This window comes from Denticeps clupeoides, chromosome 1 (assembly GCF_900700375.1).
Source record: "Denticeps clupeoides chromosome 1, fDenClu1.1, whole genome shotgun sequence".
NCBI lineage: Eukaryota > Metazoa > Chordata > Actinopteri > Clupeiformes > Denticipitidae > Denticeps > Denticeps clupeoides.
The window spans coordinates 19,462,430-19,479,985 of record NC_041707.1 but is presented as its reverse complement, the minus strand read 5'-3'; the positions used below and the strand labels follow the sequence as shown (position 1 = coordinate 19,479,985).

Below are 17,556 nucleotides of genomic sequence, written 5' to 3'. Positions count from 1 at the left end.
AGCCAATGAGTGGCCTCGAGGTACGTGCCAACCAAAAAGATGCACAGACACGTGTATCTCTGCGTGTCAACTGGCGTGGGGCAGTAAAATGTAAGCCACACAATAGAGGCGAAGCGTAGCGACGGAACGAAGTCAAACATTGCGTCTAAATTTCGTACGACGTGGATTTCGGAGCATCGCGGACTTTTCGCACGACGTTAAAGCAGCAAAACGGAGGACTAAAGCCGCCAGGGCTCTTATATACAGAAGTCCGAGGTAAGGAATGCTCTTCGCGATCCTGCTAAGGAATGCTAGCCCACGTTTATCTAGCTTGCTAGCAGGTCGTACTGAAATTAGTGTTGCCGGACGCATTGCTTTTCTATGTCGCCGATTCCTCGAGAAAACCTCTCCGTGATCGACCGTCATGTTTGCTCGGTCTGCCGTTCGGCTGCTCGGAAGCGTCAGCCCAGATCTAACCTAGATCTAACGCACCAACTATGCAATAGCCCGAGGCTGAGACGCCGTGCAACTCCACTGCAGCACTTCTAACAGTTGCTTCAGCTATTGCTTTAAACATGTTTGTGGGAGCAAACCAACCGGCTACATCGGGCGCATTTAGGGTTCAAAGTGTTTTAATGCACCGTGTGCGCAGTTATCTAACCTGCTGTGGCATCCACCATGAAAGACGTGTATTTTGTGGACGGTGGATTAGAGTACATGCGTACCAGCCCGTTGGTTGTGCTTTATCTGCCTCATCATACGGAGTTCCTTTTGAAAAATCAGTTTATGTTTACAGCCTCTTGTCAAGAATATTGCACATTGCATGAGAACATAGATTTTTTTTTTTAATACACACATTGTTTTAGACGGGCAGGACCAGTTGATCTCTTTTTTTCACATTTTGGTTTAGACTGGATTATACTGCTAGAGGAATTCATCATAAATTGATCACATGAAATAATGAGCTCACCTGCATAAACAAATCACACGTCTTAATCATAACCTTCTTATGCCCAACTTGCCCCACTGCCACATTACAGTATGCTTTCCTGGCTGACCTTCCAGAAGGACGTCACATGCAGGGGGGTGATCTGTACCAATTCCAATTTCCATGTGCGATCTGCTGAATTGTGTATTCTATTGAGGTTCGACGCGCACTGCACACGACACTGCTCCGCAAGGCTGCTTTTCTGTAAATTCTCTGATATGATGTTTCACATACTGCGTGCATCACAGAAAGGGAATGTGAAAAGAGAGCTCAAAATTTGAGAGTTGAGGGGAACGTATAATGGAAGTTTAATGGAATCTTTTGTCAGATCTGGAAAAATGCAATGTGATATGTAACAATTTTATTGGATTTTCTGATGACTCAATCAAAGACAGAAAGTTTGATGAATGCAGCTTTTCAGGTTGTTAAGATTTGTGGAAAGGTTTACTGTTTAGTGTGGATTTAGTGTGTGTCTGTGCGGACACACTAGTTCCAAGAAGGAAATAGTATCAAATAATAGATACACATCTGAGAGTAACAAAATACCTGCTTCAAACCACAAATGCTTTGGGAGGCAGATACATAATGAGAGTTCCTGTTTAAAATGCGTTAGTAAAAATGCATTAAACAGTAACACATAATTGACTCATAAGCTACACTGTTGATAAACCTCTGTGATTGCTGTGACATGGTAGGATGTTCAAAAAGGTGTTGGGCTGGGAAAAGCTGGAGAGAATTAGAACAGATAACAACTGATGAACATTAAGACTCAACAATGTAGTTCACCATATGTCTGTTCATCACCTTGGTAGGTAGCTTATACACAAATCCCAATAAGGAAATATTGATAATGATCTTAGCAAAGCAAATCTTGTTTTCGGCACCCTTTAGCAGGGCTGTGGTACATTTACAGTGTAGGTATAAATGCTGTATGATACAATGTACTCATACATTAGTAACTGGTGTTTATGCAGTTTAATATAAAAAAAAATCATGAAACATGGAAGAGAGAAGTAAACACACTCATATATTTCCAATATCATATATATTAATTCTTATAGTCATATAGATGTGTAGTTCACACAGGTGCCAGAGTACCTGTTGATTCAGTTTGGTTCAGATTTGGTTTACGGATTCAGTGTTGTCAATGGAATCAGTTCCAGTTCAAGTTTCATTTGTTAACAGCAGCTGAATTGTCTAAAAAAAAGGAAAATCTGACCCATAAGATCCATAAAACAGTATCTTGTTTTCCTTTAAAATGCAGCCTGTTTTCTCTGCAGAAATGTGGCTGATCAGTGAGAAGTAATAGGTGCTTACTAATAATTGTCCTGCTAATGCCCTGTTGTTTCCGGTACAGCCTATTTTGGTGCTGAACGGCGGGAAGAGTTGGATCAGCCAGACCCAGGTTATGGTGGGATTCGGCCTGTGTCCATCAGCACAAAACCATATTAGCCCTTAATGTGGATTAGGGTGATAATCAATGCAATGTGTTCTTGTATTTTCGATAAATAAACAGGGGTCCAAATAAATGCATGTTAAGGATAAATCTAAGGGTAACGGTGACGTATGGTATGTGACGTGTTAATGAGAATGAAGAAAAGATTCTCATGCGTTCATCTCAGGGATATGAACATCAGTGCTTTATTGTGGTCATTTGTTGGCAAACTAAACTGTTACGATGGTCAAGCTCTTAATGCAGACCATGACCTACTAGCCAAATAGGGTATTATATAGAGTAGACAAATTAATACGAACATGGCAAAGTACAACCGTTAGACTTGTATCCATAAATAACGGATACAAATATTGATCCAGATACTTTGGGAAAGGGTAGTATGACAGTAGTACATTTTAACGTGTGAATTATAGTGGGTTTTAAGTATTATGCTGTTCGTTGTGTTCGGGCCGAGCATTCTGCGTGTTGAATGCTGCTTGTCCGTGGGGATGGGTTTTGTTCGGAGAGCTTTCAGGTATATGCAGAAATGCGTATCTGCTTTCTGGATCACTGAAGATGGCATGCCTTGAAGAATTGGAAAAGTTATAGTTGTCCCTCCTGGTTTCAGTTAAAAATGGGCTAATGTAAATAGTCGAAGACAATAATCCACTATACTTCCACAATGCTGTTCATATCGGGGAAGTTTTGAATAAAGTTAAACGTCGGGTTTTTTTTAATTTAGGTAGTTTCTGTCAGGCAGGTTGTGTTGTCGACAAAGTATGAAGACATCATAAAATTACGTAAAGATAATTAGCGCGAGACAGCAGGTTGGAATCGTTCTCTGTTGCGTGGAGAAAGCTCGCCACGAGCCGACCGGAACACTGCGGAGGGGGGTGGGGAGAAGGCGCCGCGAGTGCTCTGCTATTGGCCCGCGGAGTTGGCCAATGAGCGCTCGGCAGGCTTCTGCCACAGCCGCATACACGTGCGGCGTCTGTTTACGCGTCGCGACGTGGGCGGTGCCTGGTGACGTCGACCGACCAATCCGGTTGCACCTCGCCGTCCGCGATTTATGCAACGCGCTTTACCAGAAGGCGCGTTGCCGAGGGGAGCGGCGGCGGCGGCGGCGGCGGCGCTGCTGCTGCTGTGCGCGATGCGTGCACGACGCTTCGTCGTCGTTTACCGCCGCACTTTGTGGGAACTCGACCCCTGTGTCCAGCTCCGCCCACCGCACCGCGCGCTCGTGCCTCCTCCCGACCCTACGCAACGGTATGGACCAAATTCACGGATCGTTCGGTTCTTCCGCTCTGCTGGATACGCTGGCAAAACGAGTTGTAGTCTTCTGTTTTTATTCGCCTTTTTCCGACCATGATTGTTTGAGTTTCCGTCTGTACGTTTGAAAAGAGGCAGATTATAATTTAAATGCAGAACCATTGCATTTCAGACATGCCATAAAAAATGTGATCATCGTCATTATCAACTTCATCACGTTCACCAGATTTTTTTCTTTAACGTGGTAGGGAAATGAGGGAAAAGGCGGAGTTTGTGATAAGTAATCAGAACATTTATTGCCACAGTCCATTAGCAATGTAATCCATAATGCATCCTTCATGTAAATGGTACAATGGTAGCATTTGAGATTTTAACCTGTGACTTTGTGGTCTTCTGATTCAGTGGCAAATGTGTTACTCTCTAGGCTACTTCCACCCTGATGATTTATAATCATTATTTCTAATTCATTAAAGATGCATCGCAGGGAAAGACATTTTACAGACATGGCCAGAATCTTTTCCCAAGGACAATAATTTCATCTCGTTTGAGGAGCAATCTAGACAACCCCTCCCCCCCCCCCCCCCCCCCCCCCCCTTTTTTTTTTTTTTTTAAATAATCAAATCAGTTTTACCCATATAACCTTGGTCAAACACCGAGCATTGCAGAGTTTGCATAAGTCTCAAAGTGTCAGTACTCACTGTCCGTCTCTCTCCACCTTAGTCTCATTATACATTCGGACAAGAATGACCTTCCAACTGTGGGGCTATCCAGTGTATATCTGGCAGATACTAAAATGGCATCGTTTTAAGAGCCAGTAGTTATCTTTGTTTAGTAAGGAAGAGTGTGTGTGTGTGTCTCTTATGGGATTAGCTGTCTGTTTCATAAATAGAATTGTCTCAGTATAGATTCGAGTGCTGATTGGTGGTCTGTTTTTTACACTAAAAAGAAGGCTGATTCAGTTGCTAGATCAAGTGACATTAGGAAGACCGAGCTGACACTGGTGAGGGGGGCTTTCAGGAATGAGATCAGCTCCGTGACCGTCCACATTTCTGCCAGATATAGGGTAGTGTGCCCTGTTCAGCTGAGTAAATGGTTAATAAAATTAAGCATAAAGTATTCAGAGGAGGGGCTCTTCATTTTAGAGTGGGATGAGTATTGCAAGAAGCTAGTTTTGCTGCAATGCTCAGGTTATGATGGCCTCCATCAGTCTCAGCTGCTGGTGAACATCTTGTGTCTGATCATTTGAAGCCTTATTTCATAACGTTGCATTTTGGTGGAAAAGTGAGCAGAGAAAACTGCTGCCTCAGACACCCACCGCAATGTCTCTGTCTGCCCTCCCTCTGTGAGATGAGTCTGTTCTGTTCAGACAGCGGGTTTAGGAATGGTTGGCATGGAGACGTCTGTGGCAACCTGAAACGAAACCCTGCATGATGCTTGAGATGCTGCTGCATGTAAATAAAACACACCAGACGATTCTTGTTTTTTTGTACGGACAAAGGATTCAGTGGTGTGTGTGTGTTGCTCTTCAGTTATAGATATGAAGCTTCTGGGAATTTTGGAATTTTTGATGGCTTATCTTGTCCTGTGGTATTTTTCTCCTGTTGCGTTGGCCTGTGTGTTGTGTGTAGGCGAAGATGCACACGGCCGTTTGCCTCTCATTTCCATTGCACATCAGCTCTCTTTGTTACCACTGACAGTGCAGTCTCACAGAATTCCACTTCACAGCCCCAACGTGTTAAAGGACAGGAAACATGCTGCAATCACACATGTATATGTACGTCACACGCATCACATAGGGTGTTCTTATGTGGCCAAAACTGGTTTTATTTTTTGCGTTTTCAACTCTAAGGTCTGAGGAATGCTGATGGGGTTGATAGGTTCAATAAGGTTCATTCCATTTGAAGATTTTCCTAGTGGTCAAGCCAGATCTTGGTCATCACTGACTTTGTTACAGGGCAATGGGGCATTGTGTATCTGGAGTTATTGCCTGCGATGCTTATCTTGATGCCTTGTCTTTGTTCTGTTTGCAGGTGGTGGTTGAAAACAGAAACACAGAAGACCATTACAGTCATCACATGCAGAGACACACAGGCTGAAAGAAAATAGATTTGTTTTTGCCTGGGTTTTTTTTTTTTTCTCTTCAAGCAACAGTCCTCTTGTTCACACTTCTTCTTGCCACCCATCTGCTGGTGTTAGGACGGCCAAGTTTGTTTCATAAGCCTTTCTCCACTTTTTCCCCTTGAGAGACGTTTCTTCGTTTTTAGCTTTTGAAGGTCCCACCTTACTTTCTGGTGTCCATAGGTGTGGGTGGCCTATGCATATACATTTGCACACTTTCCTCGTCTTTGCAAGCCATTTAAGATTTTAGCAAAGGAATCTTTTTTTTTTTCCTCTCTTTTTTTTCTTCCCGTGCCATTCCTGCTGTTTTTGTGGTGTAGAGAAGTAATCATGATTCAGTTGTTAATTTGCCCCTGGAGTCCCACCTAGTGCACACACCCCTGTCAGAGACCCTGAAATCAATTCTTCATCAAATCAGCCCATTTCACATTATTATGAGTAATGATAACTCTGACTCCGCCCCCAGAAATGACACACTGGGCAGGGTGGGCAGAGCCGAAGAGGAGGAGGCTGGGCAAGGGGGTCAATCCCCGGACATGAGTGGTGGTTCCAACTCTCCAGATACAACCAACAGGGATAGGGGTTCATCTCCCAGTGGTCTGTCAGGACACGGAGGGTCATCAGGGGACCGGCGTGGTCCAAACTCGGACGACACCGATGCGCTGTCGAGTGGAAATGACTCCGGTGAGCGTGAAAGCGAGGGAGGCATGGAAAGAGAGGGTGGATCGAGGGGACGTCAGTCAGCCAGGAGCTACCAGAGTTCATCCAGCCACAACTGCAAAGACTCGGGTGTTATGCTGGAGACGACCGAGAGCAACAAGAGGTGAGAGGAGAGAGAGTGTGAAAAGGATTTAGATTTTTGGGAGCTAAATTGCACCAAATACAATCGAGTGATTCAGATATAAAAAAAACTGGAATTGTATTATATTTGGGTCAGCGTAATACAAATAATATTATAATAACATAACATTAGTGCATAGCATAATTTTTTTTGTGACATTTAAATGATCTTTTCTATCTCTCTCTCTCTTTTTTTTTTTTTGTTTTTCTCCAGCTCTTCAAACTCCCACAGTCCTTCTCCACCAAGCAGCTCTCTGGCATACAGCCTCATGAGCGCCAGCTCAGAGCAGGACCCAGCATCCACCAGCGGCTGCAGCAGTGACCAGTCGGCACGCGTGCAGACACAGAAGGAGCTGATGAAGGCGCTGAAGGAGCTGAAAATTCGCATGCCAGCCGAACGCAAAACCAAGGGACGCTCCAGTACACTGAGTGCCCTGAAATATGCACTCAGTTGTGTCAAGCAAGTTAAAGGTAAAGTCCAGGAGAGGGGAATTGTGTAGAACAGTGTTGCTGTCAGCTCATTTTCTGGTTTCCAGGCAGCACAAGTGACAAGAGTCCCTAGGATGACAAATATGCAACATATCAAGTCTGCTTCAGAAATGTTATACTTATACATTTTTCAAATCTTAGATGAGAGAATATTTAGCATGTGTTATATTTTGAGTTTGCATGGTTTTGTGTGATTTACACTGGCCAGCTGGACAGATTCTAGACAAAGCAACCTTGAGCAACAACCGCCTTGTGAGGGTGGGAACACAGTCAGTTTGGTTTTTATCAGTGAAGAAACCAGAAACTGAATTGAAAATGAGCATTCAAAATGGACTGAAGGCTGAAAAAATTTCTTTATTTTTCATAGCCAATCAAGAGTACTACCATCAGTGGAGTGTGGAAGAGTGTCATGGCTGTAGTCTGGACCTGTCTGCCTTCACCATAGAGGAACTGGACAACATCACTTCTGAATACACTCTCAAGAACACAGTATGTATACTTAAGATATAAGGTGTAGAAGGGACTAGAATGTATACCAGAACCAGGATTTTAAGAAATGCGTAATTAGAATGCCTTAAATAATTATTTTAAATACATACTATTCTGCACAGTTTGACTGCAATGTCTTATTGCATTAACAAATACAAAGGATTATTGTTTTTGAGATATTTATATATCATAAAGCATTTTATTTACATATTTCAACCATATTTTTGTTATTAATAAAAGTTGGCCTGCTGCATGATGCGCAGGAACATAATGTGAATTAACAGTATTTAGGTGCACAAAACACAAATCCTCGAATCAAAAACCAACTCCATTCTTTTTCTCCCTTTGAATCTTTTTGGAGTCCATCGAATTAGAGTGAAAGTATAGTGCTGTAGCATTTTTCAAAACCCCCCAAACATGGGGGTAGGATCCTATTTGAACTGGTAGGATCCTATTTAAAAGACTTTGACATTAACAGAGGTCCATTACGTTTCTGAACATTGATTCTTTCTTTCTTTCTTTCTTTCTTTCTTTCTTTCTAAATGTACTGCAATGTTTTCAGGCTATTTTTGTAACCGAAAAAAAAATCTGCTCTTGCTCACTCTCCTCTAGGACACGTTCTCCATGGCAGTGTCTTTCCTTTCAGGGAAGGTGGTGTACATATCCCCGCAGGGCTCATCTCTGCTGCGCTGCAAGCCAGAGAGGCTGCAGGGGGCGCTGTTCTCTGAGCTGCTGGCGCCACAGGATGTCAGCACCTTCTACAGCAGCACCACTCCCTGTCGACTGCCTCCTTGGGCTTCCTGCATTGGCTCTGGTGAGAGGGTATAAGGGCACGGCACACATATTCAGAACATGGGGTAAAAGGAGTCAGGTGTAATGAGTCATTAACCAAAAGTAAGTCATTACTCTGGATTGAGAGGGCTTTCTAAATATATTTTCATGCTAGCCCCACCTTTATTAGGCCTACATGATGGTTGCATTGGCTTGGAACATGCATGTTGAGGAAATGTTCAATCATTGACTAGTCCTTGCCTTCCTGGATGGTCAGTCACTGGAGACTGTGTTATTGGACTCATTTGCAGCCTCTCCACCGGTGGATTGTACTCAGGAGAAGTCCATGTTTTGCCGCATTAGTGTTGATGGGACTCACAGCAGGGAAGTGAGGTACTACCCTTTCCGCCTGACGCCCTACCAGCTCACTCTCCGTGACTCTGACACCGCCGACCCCCAGCCCTGTTGCCTGCTGATTGCAGAAAGAGTGCACTCAGGTTATGAAGGTACTATACAAATACAAGCAAACTGGAAAAACATACATGCAAACAGACACTGACATCCACAATCAAACCCATACAAATAAATACACATGCATGCATAATGATAAATACACATATTTGATGTGGTTTCTCAACGAACATCGTATTCCGAGTCTCTCTTATTTATATACTTGGTTACTTTCTTTTTACAGCTCCTAGAATTCCCCCTGATAAGAGGATCTTCACCACCAGTCACACCCCCAGCTGTCTGTTTCAAGAGGTTGATGAAAGGTCCGCACTACCGCGACTCAGACAGGACACTTACTTAAAGATAATGGCTCTTACCAATGTTAATTTGTTTATTATTTTTCAGGGCGGTGCCATTACTAGGCTACCTCCCCCAGGACTTGGTGGGAACTCCAGTGCTGTTCCATGTGCATCCTGATGATCGACCCATCATGGTGTCCATTCACAAAAAGAGTGCGTGAACTTGTCTTCCATCCTTTCGTTTTCACATGAAAAACAGCTGCATACAAACATCATCAAAAAGACAACTAGGCTCATAGATAGTCACCCAGTTTGGTGCCTAACTTGAAAGCTAAAACCTTTTTGGCAAATATAAGACAATTGGTTCTGGAGCCTCCACAGTTGCCTACCACAAACAACCCATGCCATGACAATAGTAATATTTTGCAGGTAATACTGTTGAACTATACCGCAATCTGGGCTGTAGTAATAGAATAATTTAAAATATTTCAAGACCTTTCTTTAAAAATGGTGGGGTTGTGCATGGAGTGTGTGTGTGTGTGTGTGTGTGTGTATCAGTTGCTCATTCTCAGTAATCCTTCCCACCCCTTCATTGAACCCACTTCTCAGTAGTGCTCACTCCGTTGGCTTTTCTATGCCGCATCTTTTGCCTTTCACACATTGAAGACACAAAAGTCACAAATAGTATTATTTAAGACCTATGTAATGAATATGACAAAGCTTCTTTCGTTCTTTTAAAGTCTTATTGTATTTTCTGTAGAATACTTGTTAGGACAAATACCATAATGTCACACTATGTTGATCATACACAGAAATCCCTCTTTAATTGTGTTTTCTTTTTCTGTGTCTCTCTTCTAAATAGTCCTCCAGTTTGCAGGGCAGCCCTTTGAACACTCTCCTCTCAGAATGTGCGCTCGCAATGGGGAGTATCTAACCATCGACACATCCTGGTCATCTTTTGTCAACCCCTGGAGCAGGAAAGTGGCCTTCATTGTTGGACGCCACAAAGTTAGAACGTAAGAGCCTGCATACATGCACGCGTACACGCACACAGACCTTTTGCAAAGGTCCTGTTCCTGGGCACTGCCTTGAAAACTTACCTATTAGTTATTCATTGAGTTAACTAAAATGACACATGCAATCTATTAAAAGAGACTTACTGTTTTTAGAAGATAAGACTTCCAAGCATCCACATGCTTAAATGCATTTTCATGATTCATGAAACAACTGTTTTAATGAGTTAAATATTACCTCACATGCTATCAGACATTCACATGTACACATTCTAATGTTCAACGTAGGAGCCCATTAAATGAGGACGTGTTCACTCCACCACGGGACACTGAGGTGCGTGTGATGGCACCAGACATCGCCCAGATCAGTGAGCAGATCCACAGGCTACTGGTGCAGCCTGTACACAGTGGCAGCTCACAGGGCTACAGCAGCCTGGGCAGCAATGGCTCCCATGAACAGCACCTCAGTGCTGCCTCATCTTCTGAGAGCAACGGGCCTGCCTTGGAGGATGCTGCACAGCTCCTCAAACCGGTGAGAACATAGATGTTGGGACGGGCTTTTAGAGAGTTAAATGCTAATTATTCAAATATATATGTATACATATTATCTATACACATTATAAATACTCCAGCCCATTGGAGCATTCACTTGGACTTTTTCTGCTGCAGATGACGTTCCAGCAGATCTGCAAAGATGTCCACATGGTAAAGACCAGTGGACAGCAAGTTTTCATCGAATCCCGAAATCGCCCTGCTCCAAGAAAACATGCCCACACTGGTATGTTCTACCTTCTCAATGTGCTTATCTGTTTGAAAAAGGAAAAAAACGTTCTTAGATGTTATGCGAGGAAGCCCAGGTGGATGAATAAAAACAAAATATATGCTCCCCTATTTGCAGGAGAAAGTGGATCACGGGTCGCCATCAGTTCATCTGTGCCAGTCACTACCCTGAACCTCCAAACAGCCCCACCGCCCAAGAACTCCATTCCCTCTCAGCTTGTGAGGAAGGAGCCACCCAGCACCTACTCCTATCAGCAGATTAACTGCCTGGACAGCATCATTCGGTGCGTGGTCATCCATACCCTACAGAGTTCAGGAAAGATTCACAGTCATTGTTTTCTTGTCCTTAAGATCTTGTTTTCTGTCCTTGTCCATCAGATACCTGGAGAGCTGCAATGTTCCCAACACAGTGAAACGGAAGTGCGGTTCTTCCTCCTGCACAGCCTCATCTACCTCTGATGATGACAAGCAGCAAGAGGCGACTGGAAACACTAAAGGTCTGACCACTGATTTGTTTCTTCAGAATCATGTAGTAAATTATGTATAGTGTACTGTGCCATGGTTCAAGGTTGCTAATTGCAGCCTGGGAGTTCCTCATGCTGACATTTACACAGAAACCGTGACTGTTACCACAAGCAGCTACTTCCTAACTTGAAAAGTACAACTATGTTTGCTTGAATCCAGGAGTTGGAAGTTGGAAATATTTTCCATCACTTTCCATTTCACATGAGCTGTAAATGGCATTCAAACAGGTGTAGACTTGAGCAGTTGGAAATATTGCAGAGTAGTAGTGTTTTACATGTTCATTATATCTATATACCCTCTAACAAACTTGGATATATTAATGAACACATTATTTGCCAAATAAACTTAAGATTTTGCATATTGAAGTTAATCTTCCCATCAGTGCAAGTTACAGAAAACTATAAATGGTAAATGAATGACTGTGAATTTACTATGGTAAATGAATGACTGTGATCACATGCCTGTGTATGGATGCTGTAGGCCCTGCAGTAGCGCTTGTAGGGGAGGCTCCTGCTCTCCCTCCACTCGATCTGCACAGGAAGACAGAAAGTGTTGCCTCGGTAACCTCTCAGTGCAGCTTCAGCAGTACCATTGTCCATGTGGGAGACAAGAAACCGCCTGAGTCAGGTGGGTTGTGTATATGTGCGCACAAGTGGGGGGTTTGTCGGCGTTACTGCTCGCCTGTAATTTGTCTCCTTTTTATGCTAATCTTCTCTCCGAACAGACATTGTGATGGAAGACGCCCCTCCTACCCCTACATCTGCCCTGGCTGCCACCCAGGCTCAGACAACACCTAGTATACCTCCACCTCCTCCCCCTCCCATGCCCCCAGCAGCATCACCCAGTTCAGCAGCCCCAGCTGAAAGGGAGGCACGTAGAGGAGGCTCGGGCAGACTGGGCCTGACCAAGGAGGTGCTGTCAGCGCACACACAGCAGGAGGAGCAGAATTTCCTGTGTCGCTTCAAAGACCTCAGCCAACTGCGTGTGTTTGACCTGGCCAGCACCCTGCGGAGGCAGACAACCACACAGCTAGTTAAAGGTACACATTGTCACACAATATCTCACTGGTTACCCAGGTACACTTGCAGTACATACATATGCACCAGGGTAGTAATTAACCATCTAAGACTAATTCTACTCATGGCTGCCAGAGCCCACACTGGGCATAGCGTGGGGTCTCCAGCTCCAGGTCATTACAGGATACACATACCATACACTCAGGCACTCACATCTACAGACATTTCTTTCACCAATTCACCTAGTGTTCATGTCTTTGGACGTGGGAGGAAACTGGAGGAAACCCACACCAACACAGGGATGGCATGCAAACTCCACACACACAGGGTCCGAGCCTCGATTCAAACTATGTGAGGCCACGTTGATCAACTGATATGATTAATGCAGTGTCATTCTGTCATACTGTTTTTAATTTTGCCTTTTGGTTTAAGCTGTGGTACCACAGTGTTTGTTAAATGTTCTGGAAATTGCCTATAGACAATTAATAACTGGTCTAACGTAATGTCAGAATAGACTAAACATAAATTGAGCTCACAAAGAGAACACATAGATAAAAATATAGAATATTACCACACCTCATTTTTTACCAAGAAAAACTTTGTTAAAAAAAAAAAAAAAAAAACAGCATCCACGTCCACTGCTGATCGGATATGATTAATGTGGTTGACTATCACACCGTCATGGTGTCCACCACCCACCGCTCAGAGACTAAGCCCAATACTGTTTAAAATGTATTTAGGTATTATTAGTTGCAATTCAAACCTTGACACTTTCGCTCTTTTCCAGGAGTGCGTTGCTCACGTGACTACCCTGCAGCAGGCAGCAGCGGCCGGCGGCGTGGCAGAGGTGGAAAACGGCTGAAGCAGATGTCCGAGCATGGTAGCTCCCTCGGAATGGGCAACAATCTCAGGACCCCCGCAGGGGGCTCAGTCACAGAGGGAGGCCCACCCGCTGCCTCCTTCCCCCTGGGGCCGCCAACTGCATCCTCTTCTTGGCCCACTTCTGTCGGCTCCCAGGCCAGCCTCCCTTCGATGCCCTATCCCCCAGGCATGCTGCCACTCTACCCCCTATTCCCTCCTCTGTCTCAGCCACTGGCAGACCCTTCCATGCAGACTGGAATCAGATTCCCCCTACAGGCCCCACAGTTGTCCCCACAGATGATGCCACCCATGATGGCACTGGTGCTGCCCAACTATATGTTTCCCCAGATGAACACACCACTTCCACAGCCAGGCACTGGGGCAGTGCCCCAACCTTTTTACAACCCAAACGCCACCTTTCTTCCTTTCACTGCAGGGGGTACCATTAACCCCCCTACAGCCCAGATGCCCAGCCAGGTCCCAGGAGTACGACCCCCTTCCCGCTCCAGCACCCCCCAGTCTTGCAGCCCTAGAGAGGGCGGCGCTGACAGAGATGGAGCCGAGTCACCCCTCTTCGAGTCCCGGTGCTCCTCTCCGCTCAACCTTCTCCAGTTGGAGGAGTCACCCAGCAACCGATTAGAAGTGGCGACTGCATTGGCTGCAGCACAGCAGGCCACACCCCCAGTGGTGGGTCAAGGAGGCGGTGCAACAGTTCAGGGGTCAGCCAATCAGAGAGGCTCTACAGGCGACTCCAAAGAGAATGAAAATGTGAGTTTTTCTTATACTTATCTTACCTATTGCATTTTTATTTTCAAGTTCATAGTTTGGTAAGCTTTCCATCATTCCAGACATTATAGGCATTATAGACAAGGCTGGTAGAGATTGTCTGTCAAATATAACTGAGCTCCTGAGAAGAACTCAGAAATATGCTGGAATCAAGTGGTTTTGGTTTTTCCTTATTTTTCTTGTAGGGGGAGACGAATGAGTCCAATCAAGATGCCATGTCTACCTCCAGTGATCTACTGGACCTCCTACTGCAAGAAGACTCCTGTTCTGGTACCGGATCGGCTGCCTCAGGCTCAGGGTCCTCAGGCACCGGTTCCTCTGGCTCTGGCTCGGGATCTTCAGGCTCCGGCTCCAATGGCTGCAGCTCTTCAGGGAGTGGGACCAGTAAGTCACCATAAAAACAGCAAAAATTTATTTCAACAAATATAAGTTGCACTCTAAGTGCAATTAAACGTCAAGGTACTAAAGATGCACCTCAAATGTTTGTAATAATGCCAATTATTTAAGTGGATAAACAATAAATTACTACTGACTATAAAATAATAGATCAGTCATATTTATTAATTAATTATTAATTAATTTCTTGTAATGACCGTTTTAAAAGGCAGTGTTATTACTACATCCTTTCTTGAAATGAAATGTGTCCATGTAAATAGTTGACTTTGTCAGGCTATATTAATCTTTTCATTTCAGTGTCCTCTAATGCATTTTTTTTTTAAAACACCAAAATAGGAAGCAGCCAGAGCAGCCATACCAGTAAGTACTTTGGCAGCATCGATTCGTCTGAAAATGACCACACACGCAAGCAGTCAGCAGAGGGCAGCGGAGAGGCCGAGTTCATTAAGTGTGTGCTGCAGGACCCCATTTGGCTCCTCATGGCCAACACTGATGATAAGGTCATGATGACCTATCAGCTGCCGATCAGGTGAGCATTACATGCTACCCCAATAACTTTAACACACTCACCCCCAATCCGCAGGTCCTTTCCACATGAACATTTTGACAGCATGTTATTCTCTGCACATTTACGAAACTCATTGTTTTAATATTAAGTCAAATGTAAATATGCTAAATATAGGATTTTGAAAATACTGACATCAAATAATAAATGCAAAATGAGCCTGGAAGTGGGGGATGTGTGGTATTAATGTTTTCATGAAAAATGTGTAACAGAGACCGAGAGGCCGTGTTGCGGGAAGACCGCATGGCGCTGAGGGCGATGCAGAAGCACCAGCCACGTTTCACTGAGGATCAGAAGAGAGAGCTGAGTCAGGTTCACCCTTGGATCCGCACCGGACGCCTGCCTCGTGCCATCAATATATCAGTGAGTGCTACAGCACTGACTACTAGAACTTAAGAAATAGTTTAATGCATTTTATAAGAATTAATGTAATAGCCTTTTCTATAATACCCTTTTGTGCCACTCGTAGGCTTGCATGGGCTGCAAGTCTTCAGCCTCCATCCCACCTGCTCCACCATTTGATGTGGAGATTCATGAGATGGAGCTCTGCGGCGTGCTGGAGACCACAGAGGAGGTTTCATCCGTGGAGAAACAGGCACCAGCCGATGCAGCTATGGACGAGAGCAATGAAGAATCAAATAGACAAGGTGATGATGAGAATGAAAACGAGGAGAACAATGAAGAGACAGAGGCTAATAGAGCTCCAGCAAAAGACCGGGAAATGACAAAAGAAGGACAGGTGGACAATGGCGAAGATGGCTCAAGAGGGAGGGCCGAGTGAGGCAGTGGAAACAACAGTTTTAATGGAACCACTCAAAACTAAACAAATACAACAAATACATGAAATGGACCCTTAATGGTCCAGGATCCTTTGATGGATCCAGTGGGAACTGTGATCCACTTCATTCTGTTACCTTTAATGTGAGACAGAAAATGTTGTTCAACCATGGAACATAGTTGTGTGCTATTGTATGCCTACATGCTTCTAATGTTTCCTGGTGTATTTATTTGTTCTGAGGCAGTGTGTGCCGAATAACAATCAGACTGTGTTGAATAACTCTTAAAAAAAAAAATGAATGTTTTCACCTTTTTTTTAAAGATAAGTGGCCACTGGCAAGTTTTTTGTTTAAAATGTTTTTTTTTTCTTATTTGAGGGGTGGGGTGATTGGTTTTGGGGTTGGGAGGGATAGAGGAAGATAGTGGTCTCAGCTCGCAGTGTTTTCTGTATTTGAATGTCTCCCAGTTTTATGTTTATTATTTCCAGAAGGTTCTGGAAATGCAGATTTTCTAAATGACAGTCTGCGAAAACAATCAGTCTTCATGACCAAAAATCATTCCTCCAAAAGCAAATCCATAGTCGAGGAGAAGTTTTATTTTTGTATACGTATTACAAGCGTGTAACTGCTCTGTTGTCGTATAAGAAAAGAAAATTCTTATTGTCACTACGGTTCTGTTTTCAGTGGTGAACTGACAAAGTGCCAGGCTTTCTGGGAGTGTAGCTGTCAGTGGTAGGAACAGTAGTGCAGAATTTAGTTGGACATTTTACTGCAATGCAGTAGAAGTTTTAAAAGACGCCACCTCCTCTACAGCTTGGGCAGCGGAAGGAGGCAGGGTATGGAGGGAGGGGCGCACCCGATGGGTCTGGGTGTGGTCGACGAGAGTGGCTATTCAGAATGGGCACAGGCATTGGGGGGGGACAAAAGTGGCACTCAATTAAAGACTTGAAAGAGTCATTTTGCAAAATGTCTCTTTCTCCCACTTGATTTCTCTTTCTTCTTCTTGCCATCTCTCTTCACGTCACACTTTCTGGTAGTGTGGTAATTCTTCAGTGGTTCTGAACAGTTTGTATGTATTTTGTCAATTTCTTTATATAAAAATAAAACACATCATTTACGTGTCATCTAGTAGTCATTGTATGTTTTATTTTATCCGTGACTTTGATTTCCTTTCAATTTTGCTGAATCTGGTGCCATCACCCAAAGGCAGGTGTAAATTTAGCAAAGAATTTACTGCAGTGGTTTTCTATTTTGTTGTGTGTGTTTTGTGTACTTAAACCACAGGCTCCTTCAGAAGAATGAAATGAAAACAGACTGTCCACCAAGGACTTTATAAAAAGACTGACACAGCCACAGTGCATTTTTTCCCCTTCCACAGTCACAAACACTGACCTGGAAGTCCTTACATGTAAACGCAGGAACATTCACTCGACCCACACAGTAAGCCCATACATGCCTGCTCGAATGATCACAATCGCATGAAGCGCACACCTGTACCCAGCAGCAACGAGTTGTGATGATGAGGGCGGGAATGAGGCTGATAATTACAGAGTGGAAGCGATGTCACACCAGGGGGTAAAAAAATGACCAAATGAGAGGGTTGCCTTGTTCGCATTCCTGCTGCTGACCGCAGCAGGCTGCGTGGAGCTGCACCAAGCGGCAAAGAGCGCAACATCAAAACGGCCTGTAGCCTTCGATACCAAGCAAAACG

General features: G+C 44.1%; 1 protein-coding gene and 1 long non-coding RNA gene across 4 annotated transcripts; one reads left to right on the top strand and one right to left on the bottom strand.

Annotated features, from left to right (window-relative positions):
• The first annotated feature begins 51 nt into the window (after positions 1-51).
• Positions 52-16,969, top strand: per1b (period circadian clock 1b). Of its 3 annotated transcripts, none has more exons than XM_028989978.1 (20): positions 52-255; positions 5,702-6,612; positions 6,844-7,100; positions 7,486-7,607; positions 8,220-8,421; positions 8,690-8,884; positions 9,073-9,151; positions 9,234-9,340; positions 9,990-10,143; positions 10,429-10,672; positions 10,810-10,918; positions 11,039-11,204; positions 11,299-11,417; positions 11,926-12,072; positions 12,170-12,484; positions 13,249-14,090; positions 14,294-14,492; positions 14,841-15,033; positions 15,282-15,432; positions 15,539-16,969. In XM_028989978.1, exons 2-20 carry the CDS (start codon positions 6,224-6,226, stop codon positions 15,848-15,850), a joined length of 4,302 nt encoding a protein of 1,433 aa, XP_028845811.1. In that variant the 5' UTR covers positions 52-255; positions 5,702-6,223; the 3' UTR covers positions 15,851-16,969. The 3 variants fall into 3 exon arrangements, with proteins under 3 accessions (XP_028845811.1, XP_028845827.1, XP_028845819.1); XM_028989986.1 differs by lacking the exon at positions 52-255 and adding an exon at positions 3,503-3,668; XM_028989994.1 differs by lacking the exon at positions 11,926-12,072.
• On the bottom strand, positions 8,646-15,671 carry LOC114796114 (uncharacterized). Its single transcript, XR_003750605.1, has 3 exons — positions 13,225-15,671; positions 9,206-12,450; positions 8,646-8,850 (listed from the first exon to the last, which is right to left on the bottom strand). It is a non-coding gene; the product is annotated as an uncharacterized LOC114796114 (long non-coding RNA).
• Positions 16,970-17,556: the final 587 nt, after the last annotated feature.

Coding starts and splice junctions, on each gene's coding strand:
- per1b (XM_028989978.1), top strand. CDS start 6,224: ATGAGTAATGATAACTCTGACTCCGCCCCCAGAAATGACACACTGGGC. Junction 7,608..8,219: donor AATACACTCTCAAGAACACA/GTATGTATACTT, acceptor ACTCTCCTCTAG/GACACGTTCTCCATGGCAGT. Junction 10,673..10,809: donor CTGCACAGCTCCTCAAACCG/GTGAGAACATAG, acceptor TTTCTGCTGCAG/ATGACGTTCCAGCAGATCTG.